This window comes from Chionomys nivalis, chromosome 10 (assembly GCF_950005125.1).
Source record: "Chionomys nivalis chromosome 10, mChiNiv1.1, whole genome shotgun sequence".
NCBI lineage: Eukaryota > Metazoa > Chordata > Mammalia > Rodentia > Cricetidae > Chionomys > Chionomys nivalis.
In genome coordinates, this window is record NC_080095.1 from 51197500 (window position 1) to 51209508 (window position 12009).

Genomic DNA, 12009 nt, shown 5'->3' on the forward strand with positions numbered 1-12009 from the left:
CAGTCCCAGGGGATCTAATGTCCTCTTCTATCCTCTGATGGCATTGCAGGCAAACACCCATAAAATAAACAAACAAAAGTCTTTAAAAGGCACATCAGTTATGCTTTACTGAATAGATGGAGATCAGTTGGTGGGGTTGTAATTCAGAATGCAGGCAGTTCCTTGACCAGAGACCCATGGAGGATACCCATATGTCTTCTAACAACCCCCAAGAATGAATGCCTTCTCCAAAGTTTTCTGCCCAAAGAGGGTGCTGTTTCCTAATTTAGGCACTACAATATAGTACTTAAAATAAATGAACACCACTTACTAGTTAGTCTAACCAACAAATGTTTTAATTAGATATTACTCTGATAAAACTCAATATAATTAACAATTCAGATATAATACAAAGGACAGAGAAACACAGTAAACAAAGCCAAAGAGATTCAGCAAACAAAATTCAGACTCTTCAGCAGGACAATTCCATCACTAACTATTGGGTACAACAGAAAATAAAATGGGATAGCTATATCACAGACAGACAGGCAGACAGACACACACACACATCCATGGGGATGGGGGCATTTTGGGACTGGCAAAAAGAATGTTAAAAGCCAGAGATGGGGAGGAGTTCCATGAAATACTGTCATCTAGAAATGTCCCAGTCATTTCAATCTTGAGCACACAGCAGCAATGGACATCTGCCCTTCTACATCCCATCAAAGAGGGGGTGTCCAGGTGGTGGGATGGGGAAATAGCATCTTCAATGGTGCAGTCACTGGTGGAGTATTTGGAAAGAAGTTCAATAGGAAAAAAAGGGGAATAAAGTAGGTAATGAAAGATATGATCTCAATACATTTTATATGTGTGTATACATATTTTATATATATGCACAAATGTAAGTATATATACAAATAAGTGTGTGTATTTCAAAGAAAAATTGCAGAGAAATTAAATAAAACTTCTCCAAAAACCTAATAGTCTGCCAGTCACCGTAGCATATGCCCGAAATTCCAGAACTTTTAGGCAGAAGAATTTAAAGTTCAAGGCCAGCCTGGACTACCAATTGAGGTCCAGTCTTTACAAGTACCTGATAATATGCCAACAGTATCCCTCATTTCCATTGTTCGTGTACTCCAGTAGACTACCTTTACTGTATTTTTAATCTTAAACCATTCAGTCAAGCTGCACTGTCTGAAGCAAAATAAAGGTGAATTGGAAAAAGGAACCGATTAAGGAAATTAACAATCCTATTATGACAATTATAAATACTGCCCATTGTGCAATTCGTGCCTAAAAATGCTGTCTATCACACTGTGATTTACCTTTCGTAAGAAGAATATATGTGCTGAAAATGTCATAGTACCTTTAACCTCAACCCACCTTTTACTAAACTACCTCACCATAAAACTCTGACTGACACTTTGACCAAATTCTGCATTTATTCAAAATACACAAGGTCACTCTCCCTCATTTCCCCACCAAGCAACCAAAATGCATCTACTTCCTAGAGCCACTTTCAGGGTTGCAGACTCTCAGGACCAAAGGTCCTGGGAAGTGTCAGGCTCATTTCCTATGCTGAAGGGAATGGTACACACATAAACTCACCATGAGATTGCTTATGGTAAAACGCTACAGTGCCTGGAATATAATATGCACCCAATAAAAGCCAACCATTACCTACCTCCAAAATAACTGCCTAGCCAGGCGGTGGTGGCGCACGCCTTTAATCCCAGCACTCGGGAGGCAGAGGCAGGCGTATCTCTGGGAGTTCGAGGCCAGCCTGGTCTACAAGAGCTAGTTCCGGGACGGGCACCAAAGCTACAGAGAAACCCTGTCTCGAAAAACAAAACAAAACAAAAAAAAAAAAAAAAAAAAAAAAAAAACTGCCTAGAATCTGCATTTCCTTCCTTTACACGATTAAGGTCCAACCGAATACATCAGGACTCATACACACACGGAGAAGGTTTTCCAATTAATCCATTCAATTAATAGCAACAGTATACACCCACAGTAACAACAACAACGTTTCGTAAGGAATTAAACACTCCAATCTCCCACACTTTCAGCCAGAAGTCTGGAGTCTCGCTAACAACACAAGGCATGGAAACAGTCGAGATTTTCACTGGCTGGAAAAGCAGGTGCCACAATCAAAACTCCCAAGTTCAAAGTAGGCCAGAGACGCTCGGGGCAAGCGGCTACAGATCTTTTAAAAGAACAACTCCGCCTTTTTCCATTTCCCCCCCCCCCCCACGACGTAGAAACTAACCACACCCTTTATTCCCCCCGGAGTTGCCTCGTAGCGTCTCCTAGGACTGTCCTCCCAGCCTAGGAATCCAGGGTCTCCAGACTTACAAAGTGTGTCCGCACACGTTCACCATCAGCTTCAGCGAAGGGTTCCGGTATTTGGTGGTCTTACACCTGGGGCAGCCCTGATCGTCCATGGCGTCTCCTCTGCTTTGGCTTTCCACCCCCGACGCCGGATTCAGCCACTACCACCTACGAGCTCCCCCAGACCCGATGTCAAGCAGGCTCCTACCAACAGGCACTTGGCCGGAATGGTCCTTCGTGAAAGAGCACCGGCTGGAAGCCAGGCGCCGCGACACAAACGTTCCGGGAGTGAATTCTCAGATCCCGGCGCTACAGTTCCATCACAACCTTAGGTGAGGCAGCTCGGTATATTGGGATGGGAGAAGGGATGCTTTGAAATTATACACCCCTTGCCTAATGACACTTTACAAGGAAATCTCGTATTAGAAAGTTAAATTCTCGTGTGGTTTGAAAATGGCCACATGATTTCGAAGATTTAGGCTGGTGTACAGACTAGTTTTTTCTTTCAGGAAATTGGATAGTCTGTGCTGTATACGTCTTTATACTTGTGTAATCGAAACATAATTTGATTCACATATATAAAGACTAGAAAAATGCTAAGTGTAGTGGCTCACACCTATAATACAAGCACTTTTGAGGCTGAAGCAGGGAATTGCCTTGAGTTGGAGCCCACTCTAGGCTACATAGTGAATTCCTTACAGCCTGTGCTACATAGGGAAACCGTGTCTCCAAAAAATAAAACCAAACAAATAAGGCAAAATAATTGTTTAAGTTCATGAAAGCTATCTAAACACTATTCTTTGCACCCCTAATGCAAATTCTTACTAAATGTCAGAATACTTCTATAAATAATATCTTGCACCTGTTCTGCACAAAGACCTTCCCCTCAAGACTTCCAGGCACGTTGAACTGCCAGGCACCTGGCTCTCATATATCTTACCCCAACAAAAGACTACCTTTGTTTTCCAAAAATATTGGATAAAAGATTATTTTATAAAAACAATTCGAGCTGGATAGTGGTAACACACACTTTTAATCCCAGAACTGGAAAGACAGAGGCAGGTGGCTCTCTGAGTTGGAGGCCAGCCTGGTCTACAGAGTGAGCTCCAGGACAGCCAAGGTTACACAGAGAAACTCTGCCTCAGAAAGAAAGAAAGAAAGAAAGAAAGAAAGAAAGAAAGAAAGAAAGAAAGAAAGAAAGAAAGAAAGAAAGAAAGAAAGAAAGAAAGAAAGAAAGAAAGGAGAAGGATGGAAGGGAGGGAAAAGCAACAATTCACATAACTTTATTTCAACAACCCCAAAATCTGAGAGCCTGACTCTCTTTTTGGGAATAGTAAGTCTCATTCACTGCATCAACAGGAAGACTTAGAGCTCTATTAGATAATGACCTACACCTACTGTAAGGGACGCATCTTATTCATCTCTGAGGCACAGCTTTATTGATATTTAATGAATGAAGACAAAATGAATTAATAAATGACCATCAAATAACAGTGAAATGTGGACATTTTAAAAGCCAAGCTTTTTTTTTTTTTTAACTTAAGCAGTCTTTAATGAAAGCTGTGTGTGGGACGCCCCTACTCCTGCATTTTCTCAGTTGGTTTTTCCTTGTATTTGCCCTTCTCATTTCTTCCTTGTCGAGACCTGGCTTTCCTTTGCAGGATCTTTTTGCAGTCTTTGTCCAGCTTTAGCCTGGTGATACTGACCTTGCTGGGGTGGATGCCCACATGGACAGTTGTGCCATTAACCTTCTCGTTGCACTCATTCAATGTAGATGACATTCTTCCTGTACACTTGGACCACTCTGACAATCTGCTGGCCTTCGTAGAGCCCTCAGACAACCTGAACTTCATCATCCTTTCGAATGGGCATAGGTGGAACATGGTACTTCTGCTTCAGCTCTTTGGAAAGAGGTGAAGCCTTGATTTTTCTCTGAATCCACTACATGTGAGAAGGTGCATTGAAATGCCATTTGTGGTTCTTGTTTTGGTCAGAAGTCACAGACAGATTTAACTTCGTTTTGGTGGCTGTGATGCAGCAATGGCCGCAAGAGGAAAGAGGCCATACATCTTTTATAATTACCGCCATCGAACCGAAATTCTGTTTGAAGTGAACTTGTAGACAATGTTTTGTGGTTCTGTTTGTTTGCTTACTTGTATGAGTTGTGGGGTTTTTTAAAGTTTTTTTTTATTAAAAGTGTGTGTGTGTGTGTGTGTGTGTGTGTGTGTTAATGTGCCACAGCATGTATGTGGTAGTCAGGGGACAACTAACAGGAGCTGTTTCTCTACTTTTACCTTATGGGTCCTGTAGATTGAATTCAGGTCGTTGGGGTTGGTGATGAGTGCCTTTCGTTACTTCATATGCCATCTCACCAGCCCTGTTTTGTTTTGTTTTAATATTCTTTTTATTACTTATTTGAGAATTTCACACAATTTTGATCATATTCAACCCTCTCCCCCAACTCCTAGGTCCACCCTTACCACTCCCTTCCTACCCACTCAATTTCATACTCTCTTCCTCTCCCTCCCTCCACCCCTCTTCCTTTCCTCTTTTCCTCTCCCCCCCCCATTGTCTCTCTCTTTATGCCCCCCCTTTCCAGGACAGTTTGTATTGGTCAACTACTCTTAGATTTGGGGCCTATTATGAAGTATACCAATGATCCTCCATCAAAGAAAACTGACTCTTCCTTTCCCAAATGTTATCAAATGCCAATCTTTCCTCAGTTAAGGGTGGGACTGCTTGCCCACTTCTTTTTTTTTTTTTTTTATGGTTTGGTGTTTGTTTTTGAGACAGGCTGTCACGCTGGCCTGGAATATACTGTGTACTCCACAGTTAGAGGCTAACCTCTAACTCATGGAAGTCCTCCTGTCTCAGTATTCAGTGAGCACTATACTTGTCTCAGACAAGGTTTTTCAAATTAGCACATTACTTGAATATCAGCTGTGTCTAACCTCAGCATTTTACCTCTCTACAGAATTCTCTCCTCTCAATAAAAACATAGAAAAAATAGTCCCACTTCCTTTTAAAAACTGAACATAGCCGGGCGGTTGTGGCGCACGCCTTTAATCCCAGCACTTGGGAGGCAGAGGCAGGCGGATCTCTGTGAGTTCGAGACCAGTCTGGTCTACAAGAGCTAGTTCCAGGACAGGCTCCAAAACCACAGAGAAACCCTGTCTCGAAAAAGCAAAAAAAAGAAACAATAAATAAATAAATAAATAAATAAATAAATAAATAAATAAAAACTGAACATAGAAGTCATCCATAGGTTGAAAAGAGAATTAGGGTTTCCATATGTTATGGACAGGGAAACATGACAAACGGCTACATATCACATTCCAAAGGAAGCGGGTTCTGATGGCTCAGGACTTGACATCAGTGTATAAACATCAGGGGCTCACTTTGTAAACTATATTCTCTCCTTGATCGTAATACTGTTTACTAATAAAAGTTAATCAAATCCAAGTTTTCTAAAGTAAGAAACATGAAAAGCCATGCTGGTCTGGAGGTCTGTCATCCTGCACTTCTGATTTGAAAAGAGTCACAGTAAACCTATCGCCAAAATGCAACTCTCCCAAAAGTAAAGGTAACTTTAGGGTCTTTACATTTTAAAAGAGCAGGAAGCTTCTGGTGCATTAGTGTGGTCCCTGAGCCAGAAAAGACAGACAGTTTAGTCGATACTATGCTAAGATGCCATCCACTCAGCGGGCACTATTGCTTATTAGCACCAGGAAAGTCTTTGAAAAAAGAGAACTTCTAACCGCACTGTAAAGTGAATTGCTCTTCTTTCCCTTCAAACCTTAAGATCAAGGGAAAGCAACACTAAAACGTGTAGAAGGAAACTGCTAGAAACGTTTCCATTTGCCAAGTAGGCAACGGCTGACAGAGAAGCCCAGAGACAACAGCTGACTTGGAACTCTGTCAGATACTAGGCTCCTAGAGATACAGGCAGCGGAAAATGCTGTTTATAGATAGGAGCCACAGCACTAAGAAAACTGGTAGAAATAATGGCTTACTTACTTGCTAGTTACATGATAACTCAAGCATTGATTTTTCCCAATAATAAATTTAAGATAACACTTGTACAGACTGAATGAGATATTTCATTTAAAAAGCTTAACACTATACCTGTTGATTCTCATTCATTCACAGTAATAATATATTACCAGTAACATCAAAAAGAAGCAGTGTAACTCATAAGAGAAGCATGACCTGCTTTCAAATCAGACAATTGTACTTGAGCCTTAATTTTTTAGGCCCTTACCTCAGTGTCCTTCTCAGGTGTGTTTATAATGATGAAATGGTACCATCGCTTGGGCTTACATGATGGACTCAAAACACTGCCTTGTCCAAAACAGAAGGTGTGAAATGAACACCATCATCACTGACAGAGAGGGCTCAGTCACACAGGACAGCAAAAAAGCTTTGAAAAGAAAAGTATTGACATCATCGAACTTCCCTTTCAAGTGGAAGCTCAATCTATGTTGGGGGAAACAACAACAACAACAACAACAACAATCTGTCAAACTTCCTGCCTTTCTGAAGACAAGCTACCTGAACCAATTAAGTACACGGCTGCTCTTGCCAAATCTGCCGGTCCAACTTTGCAAGGAACCTTCTCCCTAGGCACTGTTTTCTTAAATGCAGACTTTCTTCCTTGCCCCAGGGCTATAGATGCTCATCAGGCTTTCCTTGGGGGGGGAGGGGGGGGAGAGCCTGGCTGTCTGGTCCCTTTGTTAGAGATAACATCTCTCCCCAATTCTTATGGAAAACAGTTCCTTCAGCGGTGTAAATTCTCCCACAGAGCCTGTCCAGTAAGATGCAGATCCTTAAACCTAAAAGTTGGCCTAAAACACTGAACTAATCCGCTCTGGAGTTTTTCAAACAGGCAGTAAGGAAAAGTAACAGTCTCTTTGATGATACTCAATTAACTGGGACTATAGGGAGCCATGAAACTTCCCTCCTGAAGAAAGCTTTGGGAACTAGAGAATAGAACAGCAGATCTTAGTCTTTCCAGCTGACCTTCACATTGTTCGGTATCTTTTAGGGTTTGACTATAAAATATGCCCTACTAGCTCAAGTGATGGCTTAGTGCCCAGCTGGCAGCACTATATTGAGAGATTCTGGAAACTTTATTTGGTGAAGCCAGGTTGAAGGAAATATGTCACTGAGGGCATATTTTGAAGGTTATACTTAGTCCCCTGATATTTCCTTTCTTTCTGCTTCCCCTTCGTCATGATGAGGACAACCTTTGCCACGTGCTCCTGTGCTCATGATGGACTGTCACAGTTCCAGACCCAGAAACATAGAGCCAATTGAACATGGACTGAGCCCTCTAAAACTGTCCACCCCCCCCCTTAAGTTGTTTGTGTCAGATATCTTATAGAGTCATTGAAAAAAGTAACTAACCCAGAATCATAATTCAGTAAACTCATCCATTTACTTAAGCCAGCTCAATGAGTTTTGGGCTTCTGGAGAAATCTATACCATCACAAAAAGGAAGGAGTATTCCTATATGCCCAGGAGACGTCTTGCAATCCATCATTTCATGTCTGTATTTCTTTTTTACACTGTAACCCATGTGACTCACTGGGTCACCCTCTACCTTACCTTCTGTTGATCAATATACTACAAAGGCAAATAACTTGATCACCAAGAACTTGTAAGCATTTGTCCAAGTCTCCGAACACAAATCTTAATTTTTCTAGCACAAATAGAAAACCCTTAAAAAAAAGATTTTGATTTGGGAAAGTACTCATTCTAGACCAACTGACAGTGGCCATGATAGGACACATGACAACTACACACATGACAGCAAACTGAACATTTCAAAGTTGGGTTTCCTTTTTGTTTTGCTTTGTGGCCAGATCTTGCTAGGTGACCAAAGCTGGCCTACAACTTTGGATCAATCCTCCTACATCAATGTCCTGTCTTCTAACCATTCTCCAACTACCCATTTATATAAAACCCCTACTCCATATTTAACTACTTAGTATTTCAGAAACACCTCAAATGATCATGGCTCCATGCATTTCCCATTCTGCTCCCTTTGACTCTAATGAATCACTACCCTCTCAAACTTCTCATCCTTCAAAGACTCAGCTAAAAGTCCATTCTTGTTTTTATCCTAGTGATGTAGGAGGTCCTTCTGCCTTTGTGTTGCTTTCATTGGTTAATAAAGAAACTGCTTTGGGTCCTTGATAGGGCAGGACTTAGGTAGGTGGGGGAAATTAAACTGAATGCTGGAAGAAAGAAAGCAGAGTCGGAGAGAGCCACCATGGAGCCACCAGAATCAGACATGCTGAATCTTTCCTGGTAAGCCACTGCCACATGGCAATACACAGAGTAATAGAAATGGGTTAAATAAGATGTGAGAGTTAGCCAATAAGAGGCTAGAGCAAATGGGCCAAGCAGTGTTTTAATTAATACAGTTTCTGTGTAGTTATTTCAGGGCTAAGCTAGTCAGGCAGACGGGACAAACAAGCAGACTGCCCCCTGCAACATCCTAGATTGCATTAATTTATAAATTTTTTTTTTTTGGTTTTTCTACCTTTTATCTTTCCCATAAGAATTCAGCATCCTACTCAATAGGTTCATCCTTCTTTAGTTCCTAATGTGATGCCTTATGCTCAGACAGGACTCAGAAAATGATTGATAAAAGAATAATCCTTCAGAAATTCTCACTACATATCAACCACTTTCATTAAGTAGCAATGGAGGGGGTGACTTTCGAAGTCCACCTACATTTGCTCTCTGAAAGAGGAAGAGCCTACCAAGAAGCAACATAGTATGTCATCGTATGCCAACACGACAGACTCAGTGTTCCCAACATGGTAGAGGGATGGAATAGAACAATTTCAAAAACCGGTTGGTGCAACCAGTGCTCCAAGATAAACTCAATACAAGACCTAGTGTTCCATTCCTATGTTACTGGCCATGTTTGAATCTACCAGGAATTATAGCAAGATATGCTCTGAAGCTCAACCTACTCAAGAAACCTAAAGACTGCAATTCCTGGTTTTAGAAACATCTTCTAGAAATGGAATCATTCAGGTCCCAAGGTCCATGGTTTCCAGAGATACACTATTGAAGACCTGACAAGGCCACCGGTGCATATAACCTAGTCATACTAGAGACAATATACAGAAGACATGCAAAAGCCAAATATGTTCTTTCCTAGGTCGTACACTATATTTGATAGGTAATAATTCTAAAGCTAACTCCTAAGATCATAAGATGGCCAAAGAAACAGTAGGAAGATAGCAATTGTTTACAGAAGATTAATTATGTATCAAGTTCTTTTTGAAACGACTTACTTGATAATTACCATAACCTTCTCTCTTTTTTTATACTGAAATAAATGACAGAGCCAGGACTAAACCCAAGTCTAGCTAGCTGAACCTTAAATATGTATCTTTTCCACAAAACCACACTGTTTCTTGGATATTTTGCTCTGATAAGTATCCTTTTAAAATTCAAAAAACCAAGTGCAATATGGCTACCGAGATTGGGCTGCAAAACAGAAAGTACTAGTAAGATAAATGAACTCCAAATAATGAAATCTAAAATTAATTTATGTTATGTAATATGCAAATGTTAATTTCTCACACAAATGTATCCCTAGAAGGTGTCAGTATTAAGGGCAAGTATGTGAAGGATAAGTAGGAATGCCCTCTTTACTATTTTTGTGACTTCGCAGTAAATCAAAATTATTCCAAAATAAAAAGTATATTTAAGTGCAAGAAAGTTTGTTTTTTTAAAAAAGTTTTGAAACCCAGATATTATCCTGAACATGAGAGTTATCTACCAAAGATGTCAATTCTGCTTTCCTCACATTAGAATAGTGGTTCTGAAAGAAAGAGAGAAAGAGAAAGAAAGGAAGAGAGAGAGAGAGAGAGAGAGCTGTTGAGATGGCTGAAATGGTAAAGGCGCTTGCCAATGCCTGACCACCTGGGTTCAGACCCCAGAACCCATAAGGTGGAAGAAGAAAATCAGAGAACCAACTCCCAAAATTTGTCCTCTAACCTCCACACATGTGTCATGGCTGGCATGTGCATGCACACACACATGCATACATACATACACACACAAGTAAATACACACACATACACACAAATAAATACTTAAGTAGAAAAATTAGGTTCTATATTAAGTATCTTGGCTGACCAACAATAAAATGCAGCCTGGTAGCAGAAAATGAAAACCTCACCAAACTGATATGACAGCAGGTGACCCAAACAGCTGCCTAACATTATGCTGAAGCAGGCAGTTATGACCAACCGGGAAGCAGAAACGATACAAGGCCAGCCTGAAGTAGAGGTTAGGGGGAAGGCATTTGAGAAGCAGTAGCCACAGGCAAATTCAAATGGCCCACAGTAGCCACAGAGATAGAGACAGGCTCATCCCTTCCTGAGTTAAGACCTCATGAAAACCCTGAAAAAAAGACACATTCCACCCCATACTTCAGCCTCAAACCCTGAGACCAGTCTTCCATTTGTCTGTGTATGGCAAGGGCTGTTGATCCTGTACTGACCTCCAAGATGCCTGCATAGAGAGATGGTGTTCTTCTCAGATCTGTCACCTTCAACGAGAAACTATTTATCCATCCTAGCAACACATTGGTTGAGGGAAGACCTACTGGTGCACGTATTTGAAGTGTTTCTACTAGTGTTTGAAGACATTATAACTTAAAGCTTAGTTCTCTTTTACACTACTTAACCAGGATAAACCAGTTTCATTTTCTTTATGTTATTTGTATCAGGTTCATCTCAGTTAGGGTTTCCAGACCTTCTGGTAACATCTTTTTCTTTCTTTCTTTTTCTCTTTTCTCTCTCTCTCTTTTTTTTTTTTTTTTTTAATGTTTCTTGCTTTTGTCATCTCAGTGAGCTACACACACTGCTTATTTCAAGGTTTTGGAGCAGTTCCCCTTCCGGAATTTCCATTACTATCAATGCTTCACTCTTAGAACATTCCTTGGTAGTGATCTTGACACTTTTGAATACACATCCTTAATAAAGACATTCCAAAGTAGGGGAGGAGAGGTGTGAGCTGCTGGGAAACTTTCGGAATTAGTCTCTGAAGTTTTGTCATCTGCATCCTGAGGGTGGTCTCTTTGTTAAAAATTTAGCTGTCCAGACAGTAAGAGCACACGATTAATATTCCCTTGGGAGTCACAGGGTCTTTCTTTGAAAGAGCTGTCCAGTTTTCAGGCGACACTAGGTGACTGCCCATTCAAAAGCAGGGCCAGAAAAGAATGTCGGTGTTTTCCGGCAGGTATAGGTGCCTGGGGGTCAGGGAGAGAGGGAAAGGCAAGGGGTGGAGTGGGAGGCGGGTGATCGACAGGGATAGAAACACTGTCTCCTCCTCCCTCTGAATGCGAAATAGCCAATGGGGTGGCGCGGCCGGGCCAGCCCGGCGGCCAGTGCCATATAGTATGCAGCAACCGGAGGAGTCACGTTGGGGGAACAGCAGAAAGCAGCTATCCGTTTACACTACTTTGCTCTAGCAGCTATCTTAATGGTGACTGCGTGGCCTGGGGGAAACCTGATCGGCCAGATCCAGCCGAAACCGGGAGGGAGGGAGTGGGCTTTCCGGAGGGGGAGGGGGGAGGGAGACGAAGAAGGAGGAGTAAGAGAGGGGGAAAGAAAGAGGAAAAGAGTGCGAGGGAGTGAGGGAGGGAGGAAAATAAACAACAAAAAA

The 12009-nt window shown here is 41.4% G+C and overlaps 1 protein-coding gene and 1 pseudogene across 1 annotated transcript in view; both read right to left on the minus strand.

Annotated features, from left to right (window-relative positions):
* Nucleotides 1-2594, minus strand: part of Mnat1 (MNAT1 component of CDK activating kinase) — a 143940-nt gene extending 141346 nt beyond the window's left edge. The window contains exon 1 of the mRNA XM_057783202.1: nt 2338-2594. Within this exon, the coding sequence (XP_057639185.1) occupies nt 2338-2426 (89 nt within the window). The 5' untranslated portion in view covers nt 2427-2594. The remainder of the gene's footprint in view (nt 1-2337) is intronic.
* A 1296-nt stretch (nt 2595-3890) lies between these two features.
* Nucleotides 3891-4401, minus strand: LOC130882268 (60S ribosomal protein L26-like; annotated as a pseudogene).
* Nucleotides 4402-12009: the final 7608 nt, after the last annotated feature.